Below are 26,780 nucleotides of genomic sequence, written 5' to 3' on the forward strand. Positions count from 1 at the left end.
ATAGATTTCTTCCGCCTCAACGGCGGTTTACTGTTGGGCGCCACATTTAATGCCTTGCGATGTTGAAGGAATCATGCAGGGACTTCGGCGAGGTGATTCTGTCTGGTGCCACAAACACAAAAACAAAGGTTGGGCGCCAAAAGCTGCTCTATTATGACGGCATACGACTGTGATTCTGTGTTGCCATCGGCAGAACAGTTTCTCTCATTTATTTCAAATATAGCAGTGAATCTAAAGCGCAACTTGCATTCGTGGAGCTACAGTATATCCCGCATTACCTGTGACAAAAAAAAAGAGCCCGAATAACTGTTATTGCTGGATTATGGGTGAGCCTCACAGAGATGCTCGTACACACGCTGGCCTCAGCACCCGAAGATCACAGAGCAGAATAACAGCACGGGGAAATTCCACGCACGGCAATATTAATTTGGCGTATTTAAAGCCCCATAAGACTTCTGATCTCTCAAGCTTGCTCCTCAGAACATTTATAGTAGAAGAAAATTACACGTTTAAGGGTCGTTAAATGATGCATAATTTTCACGCTCATAAATGGTCAAAATTGCTTGGAGTGATATTTGTTCACTTGATGGTTGGTGACGAAACCAGGTAAATTTTTTAAACCCCCTCAGGTGGCGGAAGAGCTCGTAACGTGAAATGTCTTTGAACCTTCGTGGATATAACAAATTAGAGATGTCTCCAAAGCGTAAAAAGCTAAACCAAGCTAAGCAGCATACATGAACAGGAAAGAGCAATTAAGATTATCATCAGATTTTAGATTTCTACAGTCCAGTGGCCGCACATCTGCAAAGCAACCTACTCTAAGAGCCTCTGCAAACAAGACCAAAAATAAACGATAAACAAGGTGGGAACTAAATAAGATCCAGCAATATAACCAGGCGGGTATGTCCTTCACTACCACACATTCAGATAATTCTATGTTAATCATTCGGCCTAGTAATGTTCACGCAGTCACCGTAATCAACCACGGGGCACTGAAACGCTGTGGCAAAGTCGGCGTTGTCCCTGACAAGTTCGTTCACTAAAGCTCTAGCCTGCGAAGCGATGCTGCAACGGTAGTAGGCGAAGCGGGCGTAGAAGAACTGGGCTTCGGATATCCGGTAGAGGCTCCAGGCGTCCTGTACTGTGTACCAGCTAGCTCTTGCGTCCGCTGGTCTGACGGCGTCACCACGGGCTGTGCCCGCAGCCCCGACAATGGCGGCGATTTGTAGCCCCATCTTCAGCCCTACCACACGGCGCATGTCGTCGAAGTACTCGGCGTGTGAGGCATTCAGCACGCATTCCCTGCATGGAAAGTATTGCTAGAAATAACCTTAAAATAGGAATTACGAGACTGTTTTAATGCGAAATCATTAGATGACTCACTTTCAATGTCATGTCTGCAAGAAACGGCACCATGTGACGTCACGAGCTGAGAAGTCTCGCGATGAAGATGACGTCACACCTAAATAAATCTAATTAGGTAACGCCAAGACTAATTGGTAGGACCAGTGACGACATCCTACGAGTGTGTCGTCATGACAGGTCACGTGACAACGACGTAATGTGACGTCACACCAGATCAAGGGACAATGGCGTAATGTAACCACATACCTAGACACGTGACAAATATGTAATGTGACTTTTTACCAGGTCCCCACTCAACCCCCTCTACAACCCCTAATTCATGAAGGTCTAGATGAAATCCCAGCGATCATCCGCCCCGGTGGCTTAGAGGTTAAGGCGCTCGCCTACCGAGCCGGAGTACCCGGGTTCGAACCCGACCGCGGCGGCCGCGTTTCGATGGAGGCGGAACGCAATAGGCGCCCGTGTGCTGTGTGATGTCAGTGCACGTTGAAGATCCCCAGGTGGTCGAAATTATACCGGGGACCTCCACTACGGCACCTCTTTCTCTGTTTCTGCCTCCACTCCCACCTTCCTCCCTTCCGTTACGGCGCGGATCAGGTGTCCACCGAGATATGCGAGACAGATACTACGCATTTATAACTACGAACAGCGCAGAAAGCAGTACTTCAAAAAACTACACAGAATGTTCACTACACTCGCATCAGTGAGAAAGCATCGATTTGTGCTACGTAAAAGATGACGATCAGCCGGCAATGCGCGGGAAGGAGCGCTCACGCTAGGCCAACTGAGAACAAACAATGTAACAGAACGAACGATTTTTCCCGGGGTTGCTACCCATCGGATAAGTGCTCACACACTAAAAGTTTAGTTGGAACACTTCGCTTGTTATGACGATAAAATTGGTTGCTATTATGCAAGAAGTATGAAATTATCGCCCTCCCAAAGTTGAGCGAAACCTCCAGCACAGTAAAACGAATTTAAATTCTGAAAACTGAAATATATCTTTGTTCACTGCTGTACGCTCAGCGCTATTAACACGTACACGTTATGTGGCAATAAGAGGGGGAGTATCGTGTTTTCTTGTTGCAGTCTGGTAGAGGCTCTTTGACGAAACCAGACCAGCTTTATTATTGCGGTATGTATCTCAGCCGTTCGCGAACTGTGAGCTCTATCAGTTGGAATCACTACGTCCCTGAATGTAATCGCTGCTTTCTAAGGGCATGTCTCGTGTGTAGCTGTGTGCCACGCTACACAAAGGCCAGTTTTCTGTTGTACGCAGTGTCTAGTCCTTCGATAAAGGTGAAAAGCATTGCAGGCAGTTAAGCACGAAACATTGTGCGAAAACAGGTTTTTGCAGGTGGACACCAAAGCCACGTATACCTGAAAACTTGATTGAAAGCGCCTTTCTTTTCCTTTCGTGACTTGCGCACATGATGATGATTATGATAACTTTATTTTCCGCCAGATAAGGAAGCCCCCTACTCCCCGTCCCCGGCACACAGGCCTTGGTGACGGGGGCCGGGACCTCCGCGATTAGAAGCGGGCGAAGAGGTCTTGATTCCTCGCGGCTCCTTCCGCCAGGCGGATGGCTTGTTGCTGTGAAGCAGGGGCCTTGCTCCGCAGCAGGGCTTCCCAGGTTTCTTTACAATTTATGTTTTCGTTAGCCCCTGGGGAGCTAGCGCATTCCCAGATTATGTGGTCGAGAGGCCCTCTCGACCCACAGTGCTTGCACGTATCGTTTTCTTTATCTCTATGAACATGATAGGCCCAGACCGGGTTTACGAAGTTCCCAGCTTGGAGGCGTCGCCATGCGATTGCCTCCCTGTTGTTTAGACTTTTATCCGGTGGTGGCACCAGTTTCCTCTGTAACCTATAACTTTCAATAATTTCCGTATAATTTTGCAGACGCTCGTCCATGTTCTGGCAGTCGAGCGGCTCCACAGCTAGCCGGAAGTAGAAAGCTCGGGCTAACTCGTGGGCCGCGTCGTTGCCAGGAATGGACGCGTGTGCGGGAGTCCAAATTAGGCTAACTTTTCCGTTTAGCTGTCTACTGGCGAGAATCCTTGCCGCTTCCGGCGAGATCCCGCCCCTTCCAAAATTATAGATGGCCGTTTTGCTGAGGCACGATGATGGAAACCGTCGAAGGGACGCACATTGATCCGAGCGAGCTAAATGTGCCCGGGCAGTGGTACACTAGCAAAAAAACAGGCAAAGCGGCGCCGAATGAGGCTAATCCTAACCTTAGCCCCAACCAAGAGACGCGCATCGTGGAGCGGCGGCAGGCTGCCGAGAAGCTCGCGAGAAGGAAAATGGCGGCGAAGTCGGTGGAAAGGCAAAACATCAGGCTCCCCAGCGACGCCGAAAAGATAATCATGAGACCCAGCGGCGGCGTCACGCTGCTGACGAAACACGGGAACGCGCACTTGGCGAACGCTATAATCCAGGCTGCCGGAGTCGACCAAGACGCAGCGGGAGAGGACATCGTCTCCATCAATACACGCCAACAGTCTATTCTCGTGGCGACGAGAGACGCCGGGCGAAAAAGAAAATACGTAGAGCTGAAGCAACTCACTTTCGAAGGGGAGCGAATAGATATAACCACCTACGTCGCCATGCCGGAGGACTGCGGAAAGGGCGTAATTCACGACGTCCCCCTCTGCTTCTCGGAGGCGCACATATTGCACCGTCTCAAGACGCACGGCAACCCTCCGGTGCTGGTTGTCCGAAGATTAGGCAAGGAATCGAAGACAGTCCTGATACTGTTCGAAGACAGGAAAGTCCCGATGTGGGTGCTCATCACGCCATTGGCTCAACGGTGCGCGGTCTACCGGAAAAAATACGAAGTGTGCAACGCATGCGGAAGAATGAGCCACCGAGCCGATCTCTGCCCGGACCCTAAAAACGTAAAGTGCCGCGGTTGTGGGGCGAAAAACCCGCTCGAAAATCGTCAATGCGAGACCAAGTGTCAGCTGTGCGCCAAAGGACATCTGCTCGGCGATAAGAAATGCAAGGAGCTCTACCGCACGCCCTACGAGGTGAAGAGGCGGTGGGAGCAAAGCGGCGGCAGTTCGCCAAAACACGGGACCCGGCAAACATTGGAGATGAATTCCACCCGCCAAGGTCGCCCCAGAGACAAGCGCGGCAACAACTACGAGGGTTTCCGTGCCGAAGATTTCCCGAGCCTGGAAGAGACCACGGGAAGGCATCGCGGACAGCACCATCGTCGGGGCAGTACGCGCTCCTAGAGCAGAGGGCGCTCCGGATCCAGAGGGCCTACGTAACCTCCTAGACCCAAGGAGGAGGACACTACAGGAAGCAAGCCGCAGCAGCGCGGCCGCTCGAGCTCCCGCACCAGGGGCCGCTCCGGATACAGAACAGGGGGAGATCGTGTTCCAGAGACCCGGCGAACCCATGGACTAAGAAGCGGAGTCCGAGCGGGGACCGTAAAAGGGTGAACTTTGACAGGGGGGCTTCCCAGGCTAAAGACAAGGACGAGGAGATCGATAAATTAAGGAAAGAGGTTGGGGAGCTTAAAGAGATCATTAATAAGCTCACTCAGGAATTGAATAAACCAAAATTGTAGGCGCGTACGCAGTCCCCCTCACCCCACAGCGCGCCACCAAAATTGGTTTCGAGATCAACATCCCCGGCGCCTAAGGCTGTGACTCCCACACAGCCTGCGACACCGGAGGAGGAAAAAATGATTGTAGAATCGGCTAGGCCGCCTCCTACTAAACGAAAAGGGGAGGACGCTGATTCGTTGGTGGCACTAGAGAAAAGATTAGAAGCCAAAATGGAAGCTAAATTTGATTCGTTCATGGCCCAAATTCTGGGAGCAATAAATCAGACGCAAAGCCAGGTACAAGCCCTTACGGTTGAAGTGCAAAGGCAACGGGCAGAATTAGTTGCCATCGGAGTATGGCAGCAAAAAGCAGAGGAGCAATTTGACCAGCTCCAAAATGGTTAGAGGCGCACCAACTGAGTCTTTAATCTGGCAGTGGAAATGTCGAGAATTCCAACGCAAGCGGGCGTTAGTGCAACAATATCTGACGCTATTACATGAGAAACCGCTAGCTATAGCCCTGCAGGAGACGCGCAAAACACCAAAACTGTCGGGATACTAAGCTTTTTCAAGTGACAGAGGTGAGAGATCTCGCGTCACAACGTTGATTAAGAGGAACATTGCGGCAATTGAGCACGAAGTCAACTCGAGCGAAATTGAAGCAGTGCTATTAGAAATCCTTACTGGACGAAAAGAGGAGCCGAGCGTGTTCCTCTTAAATCTGTACAGTACCCCACAGCAGAGAAAGGTGAGATTCAGGGCCCTCTTTCGCAACGCGATTAAGGCAGCCGAGACTAACCCCGTGAAGTGACTTAAAGTCAGTGACTTTAATGCCGGGCACCCGGAATGGGGTTACGCTAAACAAGATCCTAAAGGCAGGCAGCTATGGGAGGACGCGCATGAGCTGGGACTCACCCTACACACGGACCCTAGTAGTCCATCCAGGGTGGGTAACAGCGTGTGCGCAGACACCTCCCCTGACCTGACGTTCTCTAAAAATGTGACATCTAAAATGGCACAATTCAGAGAAAAATTTCGGCAGGGATCTTTTCATTCTGGCCTCGATCCTTAAAAAAGGAGTTAAGACGCGTCGTGCGCGTCAACCGCGAGTAACGGAATAGGAAATATTTAGGAAGAAGCGAGAAAAAGCTGCCACTGGGAAGATCACTAACATAGAGAAATGGACGGAGACCCTCATGCGTCACGTTGGAGATGCAACAAAGATACTTGAAGGGGTATATGCCCCAAAGATAGTTGATAGCAAACTGCTTCACATGTGGGAGGCAAAACATGGCATGGAGCGCAGACTAAAGAAGGAAAAATGGAACCGTAATCTTAGAAGGAGGGTCGCTAGACATAGCAAGGAAATTGAAAATTATGCGATCAAATTATGGGAACAAAACTGGTGTAGCAGATGTGACGAGATGGAAAGGAGCATGAGCCTTTCCAGAATGTGGGGTCTGCTGAGACACCTGTTAGATCCGACCAATTCAAAAACCTAATCGGGAATTACATTATCAAAAGCCAGGCACGCATTTCAGGGAACAGATGCGGAATTTACGCACAAACTAACCGACTTGCGTACATATGAAAGTTGATGACGCCGACTACCAATCCGCAACGCGAGTGTGTGTTGCAGTTTAACACGAGGCCTGATCGGCTGCGGCGATGGCACAGCGCTCTCGGGCAGTGGCCAGCGAAGCTGATCTGTTCGCGCCGCGGCTGTTTCGAAACTCACTCACGGCAATTTTATTTCTCCGCGTTCGTCAAGGTGACCCTCTTTCAAAGTCGCGTTTATTTCCGGCAGTTTTCCGCATCGCGTGACTAACTTCAGAGCCTACATCACAAAACGGCATTTTTCAGGTTAGAAGCCCGACAGTGCTTTCTCAAAGAAACTTCGTACTATGGTCTACACTGCCGAATTACAGACGCGCGAAAACTAAAGGACAGAAAGGAAGAACGGACTCGTTTTACTGCCACAATTTGTGAAGCGAAGTGTTTTTTTGGTTTCACGGCGCATAAGCAACGGACGCTATCGTAAGCGATTAAAGCTTAGCTGTTACCAAAGAAATGATAATCACTGGTTTCATGTCAACCATGTACAATCATGAGTACTGGTCACTGTCCAAGGTAAATAAAGAAGAAAATTTTGAAGATTCGGGAGCACTACGGCTCCCTTGTTCATTATAATTGTTCACTGTAATTGTTACGATAGTGAACAAGAGAGCCACAGCGCTCCTGAAACGTGCAAAAAAATTGCATCTTTATTGACCTTGGCCGCTGACCAGACCTCATCCCCATAATACCTGACCAGACGGTAGGCCGTCAAACTCTCGACTAAAGCATGTGCAATTTGCCAGAAGCGGTGCCCCAGAGGCGCCTGAAAATACGTTCGCAGCGAAGGCGAATGCCTCCGACGCCACTTACTCTGTAACCATTTTCACGCCGCTAGCGTGCAAGGAATAGAGTAAACTTCATCTCAAACGTGACGGGAGCCGCAACAAAAACAGTCTGCTGCATGCAAGAACGCGTTCTTTCAGGAGCGATCGCTTCCTTTCCGTATTAACTTCACCTGTGGGATTCTAGAGCTGTCTTCGTTTCTCGTGACCAGTCCTTCCAGTTGATCAGTTTGAGCCACATCAAGGCGGCCATGCGACTCGCAATGACCGCAGCGTCGGCGAGCAGTGGGTCAGTAGTCCCGGAACTCAGCCACCCGTAGCTCAGTGATGACACGTACAGACTGGTCTCATTGGCAAAGAACATGCGGTCCGCCGTTCTGCTGTCCGGGTTGTCACGAAACCAGGGCACGCCCCGTCGAAATGTCTCCTTTCTAGCTTCGAACTCGAAGTTCAAAGACAAGAACAAGTTCCGGGGGAATCCCTGGGAGGTCAGGTGGGGCACGGCTGGCTCTATGAAGACCAGATCTCCAGGTAGCATGAGCGTTACGTTGGCGACTACGGCCCGGAAATGGTCAGTGTCGTTTCCCGCTGCCATCAGCCGCCGAAGTGGGTCATAGTCAATGAACCGTCGCCGTGTGGCTTCGAAAATTTTGTGCAGCTGCCGGTCTTTCGCGGGAGTCGCGAGTGCCGCGACGTACGTTATGCGCCATAGGTGGTAGCTCCGGCGTACGTGCTTTTGACAGACGTCCTCGCTACGCATATTAGGCGAACTTAGCGTGCTGTCCTGTGTAATGTAGCGCATGGCTTGCAGAGTGACAAGAAGCAACAGGTAAAATGACGCCAGCGGCTGATGATGCGCGTCTATCAGAAGCCGAATGTCAGCAAAGAGGCCCGCTTTAGCTATGACATAAATTATTTTCGCACGGTCGACATGTATAAGGAACTCGAGCAATATGGTCTTGAATTGGGACGCTTCAAGATGTCCGAAAGCATCTCTAATCTGCTTCAAAGGCACGAATGATCGTCTTGGCGAGGCAGCCGGAAATTTCTTTTCCAACTTCGAGACGTCCGCATTGGTATAATTAGTGCCAAAGTGGGAATTAAGGATGGAGAGAGTGACACCGTAGCAGGAAACATCGCAATTATTTTTGTAGTCGCCGAGTCGAGGGTTCCTTCGAACGAACATAACCCATGGTCTCTGGCTTACTGAGCTGAATACTTCGAAGATGAACGGCAGGCCGTACCGCTTATTCACCGCAAGGCCCAAACGAAGTAAGCTTGCGCCACTTGTACGCGTGGTGGTGTTGGTGATTTCTAGCACGGCCGCCGCAACATCCCGGACTCGCTGGTCCTCCTGCCATATCTCTTTGATGCATGATGTGTAAAGGGTGTGAAGTGCGGCTGCAGCCTCACTGCCGTAGTCCTGGGTGCCCTTGATGATTTCAGAGGTGACATCCAACTGCAAAAAAAATGGCTGGCATTCAACTTGGCTCGAAGCATGTTATACGAGCGTAATCTCTGTTAAGTATGGTGTCCACGTCTAAAATCAAATTTCAAGGTCAATATCCAAGGCTAAGGTCAGGTTCCCAATGTTGAAAGCCATATGATCACGTGGTCGTACTAACATAGATTGGGCCATACCACGACAGTTATGTTCTGTTTGAACTTGGGAGACATGGAAGGACATTGTCGATGTGGCGTCTACTGTATCATATCAAAGGTCAAGTCCGAGGTCATCGGTAAAGGTTAAGGTCCGGTACCCAGTAGTCACAATAATGTGATCACATACTACCACATCTTGGGATCATACCACCCCGCAGTTATGTTCGGTTTGGTTTGGTTTAATGGGTTTAACGTCCCAAAGCGACTCAGGCTCTGAGGGACGCCGTAGTGAAGGGCTCTGGAACTTTCGACCACCTGGGGTTCTTTAACGTGCACTGATATCGCACAGTACACTGACCTTTGGAATTTTGCCTCCATCGAAATTTTACCACCGCGGCCGGGATTGAACCCGCTTCTATTGGGTCAGCCGCCAAGCGCCATAACCACTCAGCTACCGCGGCGAATTGCCGTTATGTTTGGTTTGACCTTGTGAGGCATTGAAGGTCACTTTCCCATCCGTATCGCAATCGGAAGTTGTGCCACGAGGAGTAGAGCTCTTGCTCCAAAACTCAATAGGGGCATAGAGCTAAGCGCCTAATTCAAGACCTCTTCGGAAACTTACAACGATGCCCTCCAGGAACCCAAATCTCCGAAACGCAGCCATTCAAGGACACTGGCGTTACACCATTGCGTCATTCACCGTAGTTAAGGACATCTAGTAGTAATCAAGAACAGAGTTGTCGGTAGCCACCTTTTGGGTGCGCTTTGTAGGCAGCGCAGTACTAACAATGTTGCAAGCTCGAGAAAAGCTAAAGCGAAGATAATGTTATTGTTCCCACATGTCTTAAGTAGGACAAGACGCGGTGTCTCGACACTAGACCTTTTCATGACACAGCTGTCATGTGGAGCTGCTCCTGTTCGTAGCCACTGGTTAGTCCGTTGATGATACTTACATGCAGGTTGTGGTTGATTGATATTCAACAGGAACTACGCTGGCCAGTTTTTCCGGGAACTGCCCAGGGTAAAGCTGGCCTCACCATTCTTACAGCTTGTCAAATGTGTAAACCTCCGCCTTCATTTGCTAAGAAATCAAAATATTACCAACGTGGTTAGGAAAGTGGGCGCTAGTTCCGACTGGTCAACTGAGGTCATGTGACTGAGTAGGTTCGCGCACAGCGGCTTTGAAATGGAGGCTTCGAGTAAAGTGCAGCAGAAGTTTCGAGCTCGAGCGCTTAAACACTCCAGAAGTTTGCCTGAGCTTGCCTGCTGACAGTAGCATGGAACTCTCTTTTTCAATTTTAGGTGGTGAGAAACTGCCGGGTATGCCGTCGGCGGTACGCAAAAAAGAAAAATTAAAATTCTGAAAGCATCATTATCAGCCTAAATATACCCACAGCAAGGCAAAAGGCTGTCTCGTGACTGGCCACTTAACCTCATCTTGTGCCAGCTGTGGTTACATTATCCCCGCAAAATTCTTAGTCTCCTCCGTCCACTTAGCTCTCTGTCGCCCCCTGCTACGCTTGCCCTTTATTGGAATCCGGTCCGTTACCCTTGACGATCGTCGGTTATCTTGCCTTCGCATTACATGTTCTGTTTATGGCCATTTCATGTTTCTCATGTTCTTGATTTCGAGTAGGAATATCAATAACCCGTGTTTTACTATCATTAACCCACTGTGCTTTCATCGCGCCTTTAACTGTACACCTATAATTTTCGTGTCCTTTGGTCGCTGAGGTTTGCTGAATTTAAGTTAAGAAATTAACCCCCCTCCCCCTTCCGGGCGGGGTACTCCAGGAGCTTGAATAAGACAGGGTGGCGAAGCTAACAGAAAATTGCTGTGCGCTTTTAGTTCTCCCCGATTATTAACCGGTATAGATAGCTGCTGGACCAACGAACAGTACAGTGCATATAAATATAGAGATGTCAAGAGTTGGCCAGTAGGGAAGAGTTTACAATATAAATAAACACATTGTGAGCAAATTGAAAGCTTGCATTCTATTGTCTCACGTAAAAGTACTGGGCTTCTACGACCGCACATCTAACTTGCTTTTGTCTAATGTGAGCTAATTAGGCTATAAGTAGATACCAATTCGAATTGTGTGATCACGCAAAACAACACTCACGTGTGTCCACTTTGCAATTGTTCATTCTTTCTCTCTCATCCCCGCACTTCGCAATTACCAGATTTGAGTATCTTGAGATATAAAAAACAGATGTGCCGAAATTTTTACAGGCCTAAAAAAAGTGCCACCCCCTTTTTTTATGAACCATGTTTTTATGCCTTGATAAGTTGTAGAGAGAGAATGCCAGCTGATTTAAAAATCCAGTCTTGAAGTTTGCGCCGCCTGTAGCTGCCTTCTCAAGATGAGCAGAACTCCGATATAAGTTTTGCTCTGCCTTAGTTAGAATGGAATGAAAAAGGCAGCTTGCGAGAATACGGCACGCCAAATATTTCTTCCCGCATTCTTTTAAGAGTGTTATGAATTGACAACAAATCATGATATCATGTCTAAACTGCGAGTTATTTTTGTGCTCAATGATAATAACGTGCAAAGTAGGTAAGTTCACTTACTCACGTTTTCTCATCCCATTCTCACTGTTGATTTCAATAATTGCTGTCTGTGTTTGGCAAGGACTTATAGACCAGCTCCCATATTTATTTTCTAACCTTCCGAACCACGCGAAAAAACCTGAGACCGTAGTTTTCTAAAGCTTTCGCCTTTTTTCTGTGACATTCCATCTCTGATTGAACCGAGTGCACTAATCCGACCTTTTCGTTTCTTGAGGAGCGTCTGCGAGTTATCTTTGTTACATGTAAACTGCGAATGGTGTGGTTTTATCACCCCGAAGTACACATGGCCAATGAGACTCCGTAGCGGTGAAAGCGTGTGCACCATCGCCGCATCTGTCAGCTGCCGGCCATTGAGTTGCAGTCCGTTACCACGCGACGCTTACTGCGCATGCACAAGCAGGCTGAGAAACTTTTACACCCAGCTTCAAAAGCATGCGTCGTAGTCGCCTTCTCCAACTTTTTGATCTCCAATGGATTCAGTGGAGCTAGTTGGCATACAAATTCTTGTCCGATAGAAAATGAGGATCCCCTCAACGAAGGCATTGTTCGCTAGCGCTCGCACCGCCGCCCTGTGAATACGGATGGAGTTCAAACCTCCAGTTCCTGAACGGGCGCCGACATCGCGCAGCGCGCTGACGTTTTTGAATATTGCATATGTAGAAATATGGCCGCCACGGCCGGGATAGAACCCGTAACTTTGGGATCAGCAGATGAAGGTGTCTGTTGACTGCGGCCAATTGAATCTGAACAGAGCTTCTTTTGAAAAATGTTAGGCTTCTTCTCAAAAAGTACAGTAGCAATTCAATATCCTATCAGGTCCAAATATATACCGAACAGTTCGCAACACTACCCGTAATGAGCAAGCATGCTTTGATTATCTAACATACATATGGAAGCACTGAGAAAGGGAAGGCCTTTTTGAATAGTGAACGATTTCTCGGCAAATTTTACAGAAACACGGAGTTTGTTTTCTTCTTCCAAGTATAAAGGGCACATGGTTTCAGCTATCATAGTCTGAGATCCTCAATCTCGAGAGTGTTAACTAAGTGGTGAATTTGATATCTATCACGCCAGGCGGCATTTCACAAAACTGTCTCGTGCAACCACCTGGGCGGTGGGAGATTTTTATGGCGTCAAAATTCTCCAAAAATGAGCGAATCGATAAGGAATGCAAATTGTTTGCAAATCAATACCAGTCAGAAGTATTGGCTGCAGACTCGATTCAAAGCCATATTTTAAAATTGCCGCACCATAGCTCCCGCTGCGGTGGCTCAGTTGTTAGAGCGCTCGGCTACTGAGCCGGAGTACCCGGGATCGAACCCGACCGCGGCGGCCGCGTGTTGATGGAGGCGAAACGTAAAAGACGCCCGTGTGCTGTGCAATGTCAGTGCATGGTAAAGAACCCCAGGTGGTCGAAATTTCCGGAGCCCTTCACTACGGCTTCTCTCATAGCCTGAGTCGCTTTGCGGCGGTACACCCTTATATACTAATAAACCAATCTCATCCTTTCTTCTGTCACTCTCTCCTCTATTTCTTTCTTGCGGCGCGGTTCGGGTGTTCACCAAAATGTCAGACAGTTACTGCGCCATTTTTTTTCCCATAAATCCGAAACAGTTTGTGCTATCTTCGCTTCCGATACTTATGACAGGAGGGCTTTTGCGACTAGAACACCACAGCAGCCACTTCCAAATACACGGGAAGGGCAGAAAATTGCAACGTATTTCTGAAGCAGGCGTTACTACTGGCGCTGCCGACGAAACATGAATATTGTAAGAACCGCCGTGGTGGCTCAGTGGTTATGGCGCTCAGCTGCTGACCCGGAGGACGCGGGTTTGAACCCGGCCGCGGTGGTCGAATTTCGATGAAGCAAACATTCTAGAGGCCCGTGTACTGTACGATGTCAGTGCGCGTTGAAGAACCCCAGGTGGTCGAAATTTCCGGAGCCCTTCACTACGGCATCCTTCATAGCCCGAGTCGCTTTGGGACGTTAAAACCCCATAAACCATGATATTGTAAGGCGTGCCAGACGTTGCTTCACTGCAACGGTATAAACCAGCAGGGATACGACCGGAAACACTGTAAACCTGACGTGTCTAGTGCTTCGGACATAATATTTCTCTTTTTGTGTTGCGGTTCTTTTTTTTTTTGCTAGTACACCCTCGCGGAAATTAGAAGTGTGGTCTCCGTGCGCAAGCGGCTCACCAGCAAGTCGCGTGCCACGTCGCGCTGGACGAAGCCTTCCTCGAGGGCGTTCTTGCAGATGTACGCGAAGAAATTTGTGCACGGCTGCTGGTTGGCGTCGATGGCGGCGAACAGCGTGGCTGCCTCGCTGGGGCAGCAGAACTTCGGCCCAGTGTCACTTGTGTTCACCCTCTTGGCAGCCCAGTGAACAGCGAGCCAGGCCAGCGCGGTGGTGGCGGTGGCTAAAGCGGCCCCAGATGCGCAGCTCAGGCAGAAGCCTGCCGATCGTAGATCCTTACTTCGCAAGATGGAAGTCCGAGTCGCGGGGCGACCGGTGCCAGTTGGCGAAGGTAGGTTTTCTCTCGTCGGCCGAGCTTCCATCGTAGCTGTCTTCTTCTTCTTCGTCTGGAAGAAGGCCTCGAGGAGCGCGTGACGCTGTTAGGGTCCAGCGCCCTCTTGTGGAAGTGTTGTCTGCTATACGGCTCGTGCTCCTGCGGGAGCTGCCCTTCTGTAATTTTCAAGGTCGGCTGAGAAAAAAAAAAACAGCGTCTCTTAGCCCTCTGACTTCTCGCATGAAAGAAAGAACGACCTATTTCATTCACAGTTTTGACAGCGCTTTTAGATAACTTCCGCTAACTTCCGCTCTCTGAATGGAACCGTTGGGCGTCCACATTAGTTAAGTGTTTTGAGATCCAAAATTTCCAGATTCTTCTAATGTCCATGAAATTTATTTAAACCAGATTGTGGTAGTTCTGAAAAAATGGAAGTCTGTAGTAACGGCGACGTTTACCGCGTTTAGTTGAGGAGTCGCACGAGTGCCTTTCATTGCGGCCTGACTTCAAGCATATGAGATGTGCGTTGCCTCGGCTCATTTTCTGTTTGGTTGTAGGCGCTTATATAAGGTGAGTTTGGGGTTGTGGTCACAGTGCAGCTACTAATGTCGCTTGTTCGCCCACAGTGGGTGACTAGAAAGAAGAATTTTTTTTATCTCCTCGCAGATGTCAGCGCCCGTTCATGCTAATAGTTGAAAAACTTCCCATAGGAAGGAAAGAAAAAAAACGTTTATTCAGAGGGAAGAAGAAGTTGGTTGAAGGCAAGCAGGCGGAGTCCTGCCAAAATCCCGCCATGGGTGTGTGCCATTAAGACTGTGGACATCATCACCATCAGCATCTTCAGCCCAAGACTCCTGTGCCTCTGGCCGGCGTCGTGGAGATGGCGATGAACGCCCCTTGGGATGCCAGGGTGGCGCTGGTGAACCGAACCTCCCACTGCATCAAGAGAGAGAAACGGAGAATAAAATTTTATTGTAAAAAAGGTGGCCGGAGATGATTGTGGGTGGGGCGCTCAGTTCAGGACTCCAGCAGCTTCCGCCGACGCTTTGGTGACTAGCGCCCCCTGGTTTCCCAGGGTGGCATAGGGAGCGTCACCTCCAACTTCTGCGCCACGATGGGCTGCTTAAGAGGCTGGGGTTTGCTGTGCATGTCCATGTATTATGTGTGAACATATTAATAAGGCCACATCAGGGTCATGTATCTGCGCATAATGTAGGGTGAATGCGGTTTGGGTGGTGGAGATTCGGAAAAGTCAGTGTTTGGATGCGTTTTGGTTGATAGGAGTCCGCCGGGGAATGCTGTTTATGTGGCGAGGTGTAGAGTCGCTGATTTAGGCGAACGGTCTCTAGGCGGGTTGAAAAATGGGTTGAGACGCGGTAGAAGATGCCGTTTCTGTACGCCGTTCAGAAGCTATATTCTCGAGCTAGCGCGTCGGCCCTAATACTGCCTTAGACAAGTGCATGTCCTGGGGCTCAGGTGATGACGTGATTATGCTGGAGATGGCTGCTCAGAACGCGGAGAGTGGCGCGCGGTACACGACCACTACAGTGGGCTCCGCAGGTGGCTTGGGATCCTAAAAATGTCACAGCTGTGTTTTTGGGTATTGCTAATTTTGATCGTGATGGCTATAGCGATGGCTTCTGCCGTCGCCGGGTCCGATTCTGTGAACGACGCTTCAGGATAGGGGGTTGGTTGGGAATACGAAACTGTAGCTCACCAGAAACGGTAGCTGAACCGGTGACACACCGACTTAAAAAAATGTGGCATGGGAAATGCAGCGCCTGAATTGTGTTTGTTGCGCCGGATAAACTTGTAATACTGTAGAAAGTTGCTAATGACGTCTGCAATAAGAAAATTGCTAGTTGCTTAATTCTTCTAAAGCTACATGCCGGAAACTAACATCCTTTGAAACCAACGAGGAAAGGGATGTCTTTTTTAGTTTGTAGTTTTTAATCAAATGGGAGATTAATAAAAGCAGAAAAACAACAACTACATGCCGCCGGTGGGGTCCGAGTCCATGATCTCCGAATTTAGCTTCTGGTGCTTCACAAACTGCTAGGACGACGGCTGTCCAATCTGCTGCATTGGATGGTATTGATGTGTAGTGTAAGCGAAACTTTAGTGTGTTCACCAGCGCCGCCATCATCCCCAGCGGCGGACGTGCTACGTCCTTTAATACTACGAGCGCTGCGTAGGAACGCGGTCGAACGCAAAACTCGCAGGTCATGGGTTCAGATCTCACCGGCGGCATGTGGTTGTTTCTTTCTTCTGTTTTTATTAATCTCCCGTTTGATGAAAAACTACAAATTAAAAAAAAGACATCCCCTGTTGGCCTACGTCATGTGTGCCATAACCAGCACCTCTTTTCTCTCGTATGCTTCGAAATCTATTCAGACAGAAAGAAAGCTCCATTACGCTTGGCTAGCTTGATTAGACGCTTGAAATGCCTCGCAGGCGTTTCAGCCACAGTATCAACCGCGCTCTCATTCATGTCAAAACTGCATGCTAGAGCGACGTCGTCTCCTTAAGCGAACGTCGAGTGAGGTGCAACCCCCTAAGGTTTGCCTCGTGCCATGTAAGGGGAGGCAGGGTTTGCCCCTTCTGCATTGCTTGCAGTAAATGTTTCAACCACCACCACAAGGTGCATAATCACATGACCGCATGTGGCGAAGCGGCGGTAGGCGCACAGCGGTCGGAGCAGCCGCGAGTCACGTGGTCTGACGTCACAGCCTGTAGAGGGTCTATGCGGGGCAAGTATGAAGGAAAGTGTGGAACCTACAGTTCTTGTGCTGCAGTTCAGCAGGGATGTGCTAGCACGCAAAGGGAAACTCTTCACAATCCGCATTTTTCACAAGACGTGGCGCCCTCTGGGAAGTGGACAAAATTCGTTTGCTACTTGTTGAAAACGCACGTGGAAGACGCCAGTTGCGCGTGCGAAGTGGTAAGTGTGTGCTTGACAGCTGCCGCATGTGCCTTTCACTAACGTGATCTGCGCATGCATAGCGGTAGCAGGCGGTTTCATTTTTAAGCAGTGTATCTGAAGGAGAATACGTACGCATGCGCAGAGCAGCCTTGGGAAAAAAGCTTGTCACGATATACTCGGTAATGCGTTGTCAGATCGGAGTTGTTGCGGCCGATTTCTGCCGTGATAGACGTGAGCGCACCCCTCAGCTATCTGCGAGTGATGACGTGATCTGGTTACTTCACCATCGTGTTCAACGCTGCCCGACCAACGAAAGCGTCATTAGCAGCTGTGCTGCATAACTTGCGGGACGGTCACCACCTGTAAAGCGGATTTCAGCGGCAGTTTCGGCGTAACGCGGTGCTGAATGCTATTGCCTACGTCACACTGCCGTACAGTCGCCGGCAGGTACATCTGATGTTAGAATTTGCCGGATCTTGCCGTGCAGCGCATCTGCGGCCAGCGTTCAGCTAGAGCGTTTTCGCCCTCGGTTCCACCCCCCGCACGTTTATGGCTCTGGCCTCGTGCCCACGTGCAGCGTCCGGCTCGGCATCTCGGCTTCTCCGATGCACCTTTTGTTGCTCCCATGCGTCTCGGCGCCCGTGTGCTGTGCGATACTGGGGCACGTTGAAGATCTCTATAGTCGGATACAACTTAATTCCGCAGTGAAGCACCGCCCAAAATCAGCCTCCGCGCACAGAATTCCTCCTCGACGAAAAAGTATAGTCCACTGCTTAAACGTTTCTTGTTACTTAAACAAGAAGCTCATCACAAGAAAAAATTACGAGGTCTAGAATTTTGATATGTGTATTGTTTGATGTAGTGAAACATTAAAAGATAATTTTGTTGACAGTTGCGATTGGCCACCGAAGTATTACAGGATACAGCCGCTCAGTGTTAGCAACTGCTGCCCTTTTTTTTCAGTTAAATTATTCCGGAGCCGTCCATCGACATTCGCTCATCCAAACGATGCTGCCAGTGTCGTCGCAACGGTTGCATCTGGAATTCGCGCCCAAACATTGATGTCGATCGATTGAAGTATAATTTACTTGCATAACCGGCCGCTGATTGCGGAACCGGTACTTCCATTTCTTGGTCTTTTCTAACTTAAACGGGCTCCTTTTTCGGTGTGTGGTCTCTTTTTAAATTGGAGCGTATTACCCAATTGGTACAGGCAAAATTCTATTCGTCCTGAGTGACCCGTCAAGAGTCGGTGCCACTAAAATCGCGTTCAGAGTGTAGACCGAATATTGTATATGTTTCGTAAGTATACAGTCTTTTTTCATACGCTTAGATCCCAAGGGCTTCGCATTCTGAGCCATGCTGTGAGGATATCGTTATCCTAAAATATTAACCTTCTTGAAGATGGGAGGAACTCTCCCTCTTACCCTTCCGAGAGCTAATACTTCGAGAGTGTTGCAAATAAGAGCTCCGCTGCGCTCCTTACAACCAAAGTGTTTCGGCTCTTTTATTTGGTCAAAGGCTGTACATTATCTGAAGAGTAAGCCCGGAAAGTATGAAAAAGGCCGTCACCCAAGCAATCTACAAGTTAGATGAAATATTGAAACAGACCTAAAAGAGTTAAAAAAAAAACTAACCTACAATATTTCTCAACGAACCATTATTTTGCGGCAGCCCTAAAATACGCATTAAGCTCTTTATTCTACAAATAACTTCGCACACGGCACTCGCATTGCTTTCGAGGCGAAATGCTAGAGGAACGCATACTGCGCAACATCAGTGCACGTTCATTAAGGAAACCCAGGTGGTCGAAATTACGCGCATCCCTCCACTGCGGTGTCCCTCATTGCCCGAGTCATTCCAGGACGTAAAGCGCCGTTGAACGAACACAGCATACACCTCAAGGAAATAGTTGCTTGCTTTATTTTAAGGTACCACGGGACTAACGCATTACAAAATATACTGCACCAGACTTAGTGTTTATCTTCCTTTTTAACAGTATCAACAGTTCTTTTCTTGAGTTATGCGTTTCCGTATAAGGCACCGGTATACAGAGCCATACGCGCTGTAAGGAGTGACTTGCATTGGCAAGTTGCCAATGGCAGTGGCAGCTGAGCGCACTTCGAGGAGCAATTCGGCCAAATGGGCACGGGCGTGATGATTTTTTCTCGCTGACGCACGAGGATGAGCCGGCAGCAGTTCACTGCGCAGATGTTTTTACAGGCTATCCTGCCACATAGCGCGGCTTCACCTTGGTGAGTTGTTATGACAGAGAGATATAAATCGACGCAGACAAAAAATATTCTTTCTAATTTTCATCTGGTTATCACTGCACCTGCTACGTTCGCAGCGACCGCCGTTAGTACGGACCACGTGATTCTATTTTTGTAGGACGTTGCACGCGGCTGCACTTGCGTGTACTGGAAGCCAGCGTCGTACAAAAGCATTGTCGCTATAGGTATTAAGACACCCTGTGTGCAGTCATCTTTGTCGACAAGGAAACATGAGAACCACGTCTTTCTTCGTGTTAGTGTTTGCCGCTTTCATGCGCGCGGAATCTGCTTCCCGAGGTAAGTCATCCAAAATTTCTATATTGTTGGTGCGCTATCGAAGTAGATGTAGAGCATGAATAGTGCAAGAAAAGGGTGAACTTTTGTTGGTGAAAGAATATAATTTTTTGCTCGTTATTTTTCACACTGCAATATGGTTTGGAGTTAAGCTTGCCTATTGGCCAGTAATCGATAAACCAAGTACCTGCATAAGAATAACCGCCATGCTACTGAGGCAACTGAACTGAGATATGCTTCAATTCCCTAATGAACTAAAGCTTCTTGTGCTTCTGAAAGGGGCAGAGACAACAAATTTTTGCTTGGGTGCTTTCTTCTTTCAAGTGACGCGTTAGAGAGTAGTGTACGTGATCAACCTTTTGAAGCCACCTACGACCGCTAAATTATTTATAACTTCTTGATGCTGTTTCGGTTTCGTTTTCATGAGCTGAACGGGAAAGCTTACTTTGAGCCCATGCGTACCAGTAGGCAACGCATGAACGCCGCCATGATCCAATGGTTTGCGTGTGTTGCCAGCTGTTTTGACGCTTGCTAAATCTGGACAAAGAACGGAGTTGGAACCTGGCAACGTAATCCGTGGGAAGATGGCGGTATGCGCAGTAGCTCTCGACGGCGCTAAACTGCTGTAAACACCGCGAAAATCGCCGCGTTTGGATCATTTCCAATTGCATGTAGTGTCGCATACCGACCGTAATTTCATACAGGTGGCTTGTGTCTAGTGAGTTGTTATTCGAAGGCAAGTACCGCTATTGTGACGCGCTCGGAGTGTATTTCGTCCGTAGAGCGCGTGGGATTTTGTATGTCCTCTGTTGCCGAGTGCAAATACACGTCTGAAATTTGCTTTAGCCCCAAGAGGACAAACACAATTCGCAAAAGAGACGTATGCCCAAGGTAAATGGAGCAACTGCTCTGCCTGGTTTGTTTTGAATGTTCAGCATTTTGTTATATTAAATGTCGAAGGTTTGTTAAATTGCCGCGGGCCTCTCGCATTTTTTTTATCTTTCTCCTTCGCCGAGGAAGACTGTGCTGTGTTTTTTCTGGCGAGGGACGAGCTCGTAATGGTTTTTTTAGTACGCAGCAACGCTCAAAGCTTCATCACGAACGACTGAAACAAGGTGGAGGTGGAAACGTATGCAACAGCATGTACCGCTCCGGAATCTTCCCGTTTCATGTCTAGCATTGTGCGCACTAAATTATGGGTGCTTGGTTGGTTGTCATGGTGCTTTTGTGTGTGTGCTTTTGCTGCTAATGTATGACTCTACGGTAAAACACTGACCAGAATTAAAGCGCAAAAAGACGGCACAAAGTACGAAAAAAGAACGACAGGAGCGCTCTACGTTTTTCCTGAGATTGTTTTTTATTCCTCTGGTTTCAAAGCCTATTTATGAGAATCTACTGCCGCTAGTGCTTTATACGCATGGGATAAAATGGGTCTTGCGATTACATGTATGCTGTCTTGTTTTCATGCCCCATTTCCTGTCACTGGCTCTGTTCGGAGGGATAATGCGCGGTGTCACATGCTTGAGCTGAAGATCATAAGTGTGCCTCTTCTCCGTATAATAAACATGTTGGTAGAGTGCGCATGCATTGTCCTTGCGCCGTTGTCGTTGCGCGGCCGTTCATTTCAACAGCGTTACGGTTTGGTTTATGGTTTATGGTGTTTAACGTCCAAAAGCGACTAAGGCTATGAGAGACGCCGTAGTGGAGGGCTCCGGAAATTTCGACCACCTGGGGTTCTTTAACGTGCACTGACATCGCACAGTACACGGGCCTCTAGAATTTCTCCTCCAAAGAAATTCTAGCCGCCGCGGCCGGGATCGAACCCGCGTCTTTCAACAGCGTTGCCTTTAATTACCGCATGCAGCTAAAAAACGTAAAGGTAATAAAAACGCATTTAAGCAAGAACACCTACATCCTTTATAAGTAGCACCAATGTGTACCCTTTCAAGCAGACTGAGGACATGGCGTTAAGAAACACAAATACCGTGAAAAAGTAAACGGCAGCAAGGTTCATTCGCCTGGTGTCATCCGCCTTTAAAGAAAGTCCCGAGAGCGGGAGATTTTCGTTCACACGCTATGCAGTACACAGTTCTCGCGAAACGTGTATTTGTATCACTTCCCGCGTTTACTCACAAATGATGCGAAATGCCCAATCCTTTTGGAGCTTTTTCCATGCATCAACGCACGAAGATTGCAGCGCGGTGCACGAGACGCTAATTACTCTTTGTCGTATGCAGCTCCTTGCATTAAGTGCCTTGATTCCATAGCTTAAGCAACTTGTAATCAGATTCGAAAGCAGAAGTTTGAAATCGAAACTCCGAAAGCGTTCACTCCGGAACATGTTCACAATCGTCCGACATTAAAAGAAATGACCACAACCAGTAAGCTAAAGATTACAAAATATGTTTAAAACATTGAAAATATGCGTAGTAAGAGTGACATATAATTAATTTCTCTGCCGCAGTTTTCCGAATTCAAGTTCATACTTCACCCATCCTTGACATTGCGAGAAAAAACTATGCTGGCCACAAAAGCGTGTTTTAAGATGGCGTCCAAGATGGCAACTTACAAGCGTGGACCGCTTTGCTAGCTCAGCTTTACCCCCGTGGCTGAACATAGTAACTCTATGGGCTGAACGATAGTGTTATAGGTAGTGTTTAGGTCACGTCAGATAGAAAAAAACAAACAGCATATAACTGATGATAAGTCGTTCATTGTCATTCCAGCTCTTGATGCATGTTAATTGAAGTGTTGTAGTGAATTAGAAGTACGTATCAAAGACAGTATTTTATGTTTTCTTTTGTGGCTGAAGTGACGCACTACGCGTCAAAGCCATCGGTCGGTTGAAGAAAACGAAACTGAAAAAAGCGTAGAGAAGAAATTCAATTATATAGTGCTTGTAGCTGAATACCACGTGGTAAACTATGTATTTTAATGGCTAGTGCATTAAAAGAAGGGCATTATTTGAAAGAAGAAAATATGCAGTTAAAATTAGTGTCTATGGAGTGTTTCCAGATCTTTAATTCCGTCTCATCAGGGCTCGTCTTTAGACCTTTGGTAGCAAAAATGTCTTTTGGCATTCCACGCACAGTGGTAACTCCTATGGTATTGAAGCTGGTGCTGTAAGGAAACCCACAGAAAGAGGACGACACAGCAAACAAGAAAGTTGTTCTTTGTAGTCGTTCTTCTTTCGACAAAAAGAAGAGTTCGTTTTCGTTGCGTCGTCCTCTGCCTATTGTCTTCCTAATAGCGCTAACTTCAATTCAAGAGAATGAGTGACCAAATAGCTCTGCACCAAGATCTACTAACACTCCCATGACCGAGAGCAAAGGGATAGCTTCCGGTTGGTTGTGTTGGGCGTGCCCATCTACCAAATGGCTAAGCTCGCTACTTTTTTGAACCGAAAGTTGCCTATTCCTTGTGCTTACGTTGTGGTCGATGTATATCTGCTGACTACGCCTGAAATCAAGTCCGAACATGCTTCCTAGACACTCTTATGCCGTTACAATATATGCATACGGTTCCTTTTCTTGCACCGTCTTGCATTACCGTTACTTCGCCTGATTTCCTTACTATCAGTGCGGTAGGTCCATTTACGCATTTAATTTATGCAAAATCATGAAACTCTTCATTACTGCACAAGAAATATAGCAAATATTCACATTTAAGTTAGGAATCTTGCATTCCCTTTTCCATTGGCTATTATTAATGAACACAGAATGATGACCTACAATACTGACTATTTTAAATGCCGCTATGAAGTAATGTTTAAAAGCAATGTTTCAATGACTTTTTAGTCAGTGTGATAATAACTAGTCTCGTCTTCCGAATGTTCAATTTTCGGAACATTGACGTTACCCATATACACAACGCAAATGTACTCTCCAGTCTAACGAACTGCGCTTTTCTGCCAGAGCGACTGTTACGAGAACAAGACCATCGATATTTGCACCCCTTTCAACGTAAGTGATTGTTTTTTTATCGCTAGTTTTAACACGTTTTGGCCATAATTCATACCGCAAGATTTCGGAGTGAGCACGTAGGCTTTGAAACTGGGTTTAATTTTTGTCGCATACTGGTCTTCTCATTTCAGGAGAAGGATGCAGAGAAATTTCGCGATCTGATAAGAGTGAGTTCTTTGAAAAAAAAAGAAGCCATTGAATTCCATATTCTGTTATCTAGTGCAACGAAAATTGCATCTTCGCACGCAGATAACGAAACTGGAACTTTATTCTCAGGCTGCGTACATTTATCATTCATTTCGAATGGGCACGAGCTGAGTAAACTAAAGATTTGTCCTCAATAATTCCTTGTGTTTTTTTTTCAGTGCATTATCTCCGACACAGACGACAAGGTGACGAGGTACAATCGCTGGCGTATCTGCTAAACGATACCGTGGCATCTAAGCTTCCAGAAGACCAGCGAGGCCATAGCTTCTGTACGTACATCGGGCAGAGATTTTTACGAAGGAGTCTTTATGTCTTGAGTGCAATTTATTTGGCGAAAAACTATGTTTAGAGGTGCAGCTAAGGGCTATACCGACTGCCGGAGTTAAGTTTTTCTTACTCTCTGAAGTATTCCACGTGAGAGTTTCGCAATAACGTCATTTTATAGCAATGGACTGCCGCCCTTAGATAATTTCTTTATGCCTTCAATTTTCAATACAGAAAAGAACGCGAGGCTGCAAATTTCAGGCAACGGGCAAAAGAGGCATGTGGAACATCGACAATGCTTTAACCTGGGAGCTGTTAAAAGAACAAAATACTTGCTAAGCGCTCTGAATGCCGCCATACGAACAACTTGAGAATCACGCTACTACAACTGCTACCAGACAAAAAAAAAAGGAGTGGAATTACGGCTACAGATGTTAGACAGTCACAATAAAGCACGTAAAAAAATAAAAACAGGAAAGTAAAAGATGTGTTGAAAAATGCGAAAAAAGGTGCTTCTCAACAGTTTTAGTCTTTTCCCCCGGATTGCGTTCTATATTCGCCGAAATAAATGAATTCAAAATGAAAAACACATATCTGGCTGCTTGAAAGAGTGGAAAAAAAATATTGGTGAAAGAAAGGCCAGAGAAGCACAGAGGCAAGGCCTTCACTTGCGCTAGCAGACCGCCGCCGCCCGGAAAGCAGGATTTGTTGCCGCTCAAGTCAGCTGATTCTCCCACAGCATTCCTGTAGTGGGAGGGATGGAGGAGATAGCGGATAAGTGAGCAGGCCCAGACAGAAGGGTAAAGTATGGGAATGGTGTCTGCAGCGCGGAGACTGAAGGACGTCCGATAAATCCCGCAAATAATGGAGAAGTGTAGATGTTCAGTTGCTTTTCGAGGCTGAAGGAGGTTTGCCGGCCTATGTCGTGAAAGCAAGAGATGAGGAGGCCGACAGCTCTGCCTAGCGAGGCTCATCTTGCAGACAGAAGAGGACACGGGAAGGGGACTGCGGCTTGAAGCTACCTCCCTGACAGAATATGAAAACGTTAGTAAATTGTAAATTGGTTTTTTTTGAGGAAATGAAATGGCGCAGTATCTGTCTCACATATATCGGCGGACACCTGAACCGCGCCGTAAGGGAAGGGAGGAAGGTAGAAGTGAAAGAAGAAAGAGAGAAAGAGGTGCCGTAGTGGAGGTCTCCGGAATAATTTCGACCACCTGGGGATCTTTAACGTGCACTAACATCGCACAGCGCACGGACGGACGCCTCTTGCGTTTCGCCTCCATCGAAACGCGGCCGCCGCGGTCGGGTTCGAACCCGGGTACTACGGCTCGGTAGACGAGCGCCTTACCACTGAGCCACCGCGGCGGGTTGAAAACGTTAGTAGAGTCAGCTAAAATGAGCCTGATGGCTTCACTCTATGCTAGGAGGGCCATGCAAATAAGAAAAACAAAATAAAAGTGTGCTTTCCGCAACGGCTTGAACAGTGGACATATGTGATCGGGAAGTATATAGCGGCAGGCCAACCGTTAGTCCACAAAGGTGTTGTTTTGATTGCAAAAAGATGGTCACATGAGTTTTGAGTAGTCGACCTACCGCATTGGTTTGTACATTTGTAATGGCGCCTATGTTTAGTTTCATTCTGCATTTACATCTGCGCGAGGTTGTGGACGCGAAGCCTCCTTCGCGTTGAGGCTAGTATATTTGCATAACGAGTCAGTTCTTTTCGGTTAAATGCAGTTCAGTGGCTTGCACACATTGGTCGTCGTCATTGTTTCAGCTTGGTCGATGGCTGCGACGTGTGTTGATACTATTATTAAAGCGATAGCTTCACTACGCCAGCCACTTCGCCCCGTCGAGCGCGGTCGCACCTCGGCCGTATGCCCGTGGCTGCAGCTGTGCGCCGGAGACGCCGCAAGAACCATTGCCTAGCAACCGCCGCGGTGGACACCTGAACCGCACCGTACAGGAAGACAGGAAGTGGGAGTGAAAGAAGAAAGACAAAGAGGGGCCGTAGGGAAAAAATGAATCTGAGGAAAGGAAATCACGCAGTAACTTTCTGGCATATCTCAATGGACACCCGTCATCATTTTGTAGAGGCAGGGAGGAAGTGGCAGCGGAAGAACAAACAAAAAGCGGGCCGTAATGAAGAAAATGGATTTTAGGAAAGGAAATTGCGCAGTACCTGCGGTGGTCGTGGTGGTGGATATGTTTATTGCCAATGATGTAAATCGTGGGAGCGAAGCCCCCTTCATGACACTTAGATGCCTCCTCAATGTGAGGAGGAGGCACCCTCACAGCGCGAAGGATAGCCCCTGGAGCGCAATCCTTCTGTGAGCTCTAGATGTCATCCGGCGCTGAGGCGCCACGAGCGTCGGTGACGGGAGCGGTCGCATGCCGCGTCGGCTCCGTGATAGATCGCAATCAATTGCGATACATCAAATTTTCCCCCTGTAAGCCTGGTACCATCGTCTCCAGGAACCTCAGCGGCACCCGTATACACCACGTTTGTAAAGGTGGGGCCAATTTTTGACCACTTTTCGGGCATTTCAAGTTTTCGTCACGCCGCGGTGGTGCTAAGCCTAACGGCGCCGGGGCCTGCGATGGCCCCGGTCGGAGATCCCTCGGCTCCGGCGGCTCCAAATCAAGTCACCGGGTACGACCCGCAGTCCTTGCGGATCGTAACGATGGATACCAACCAATCCCAGGGTACGACTCAAGGCGAGGATCCTCTACCAACCGAGGACGATTACCTTGAAGATATGGTTCGCGTCTGGCGCGGAAAGAAGAACGCGGCGGCGGCATCGAGGGACGCTGGTGCTGGTGCCACCCAGCAACAGGCGC

The 26,780-nt window shown here is 48.2% G+C and overlaps 1 protein-coding gene across 1 annotated transcript; it reads right to left on the reverse strand.

Moving 5' to 3' along the window:
- Positions 1–938: 938 nt before the first annotated feature.
- LOC149328092 (uncharacterized) lies at positions 939–14,062 on the reverse strand. Its single transcript, XM_089561421.1, has 3 exons — positions 13,703–14,062; positions 7,500–8,785; positions 939–1,302 (listed from the first exon to the last, which is right to left on the reverse strand). Exons 1-3 carry the CDS (start codon positions 14,060–14,062, stop codon positions 939–941), a joined length of 2,010 nt encoding a protein of 669 aa, XP_089417547.1.
- Positions 14,063–26,780: the final 12,718 nt, after the last annotated feature.

Source organism: Amblyomma mixtum, chromosome 9, assembly GCF_055824585.1.
Source record: "Amblyomma mixtum isolate Tamu chromosome 9, ASM5582458v1, whole genome shotgun sequence".
Taxonomy (NCBI): domain Eukaryota; kingdom Metazoa; phylum Arthropoda; class Arachnida; order Ixodida; family Ixodidae; genus Amblyomma; species Amblyomma mixtum.

Coding starts and splice junctions, on each gene's coding strand:
- LOC149328092 (XM_089561421.1), bottom strand. CDS start 14,062: ATGGAAGCTCGGCCGACGAGAGAAAACCTACCTTCGCCAACTGGCACC. Junction 8,786..13,702: donor ACGTGGCACGCGACTTGCTG/GTGAGCCGCTTG, acceptor TTTTTTTTGCAG/TTGGATGTCACCTCTGAAAT. Junction 1,303..7,499: donor ACAGCTCTAGAATCCCACAG/GTGAAGTTAATA, acceptor CTTTCCATGCAG/GGAATGCGTGCTGAATGCCT.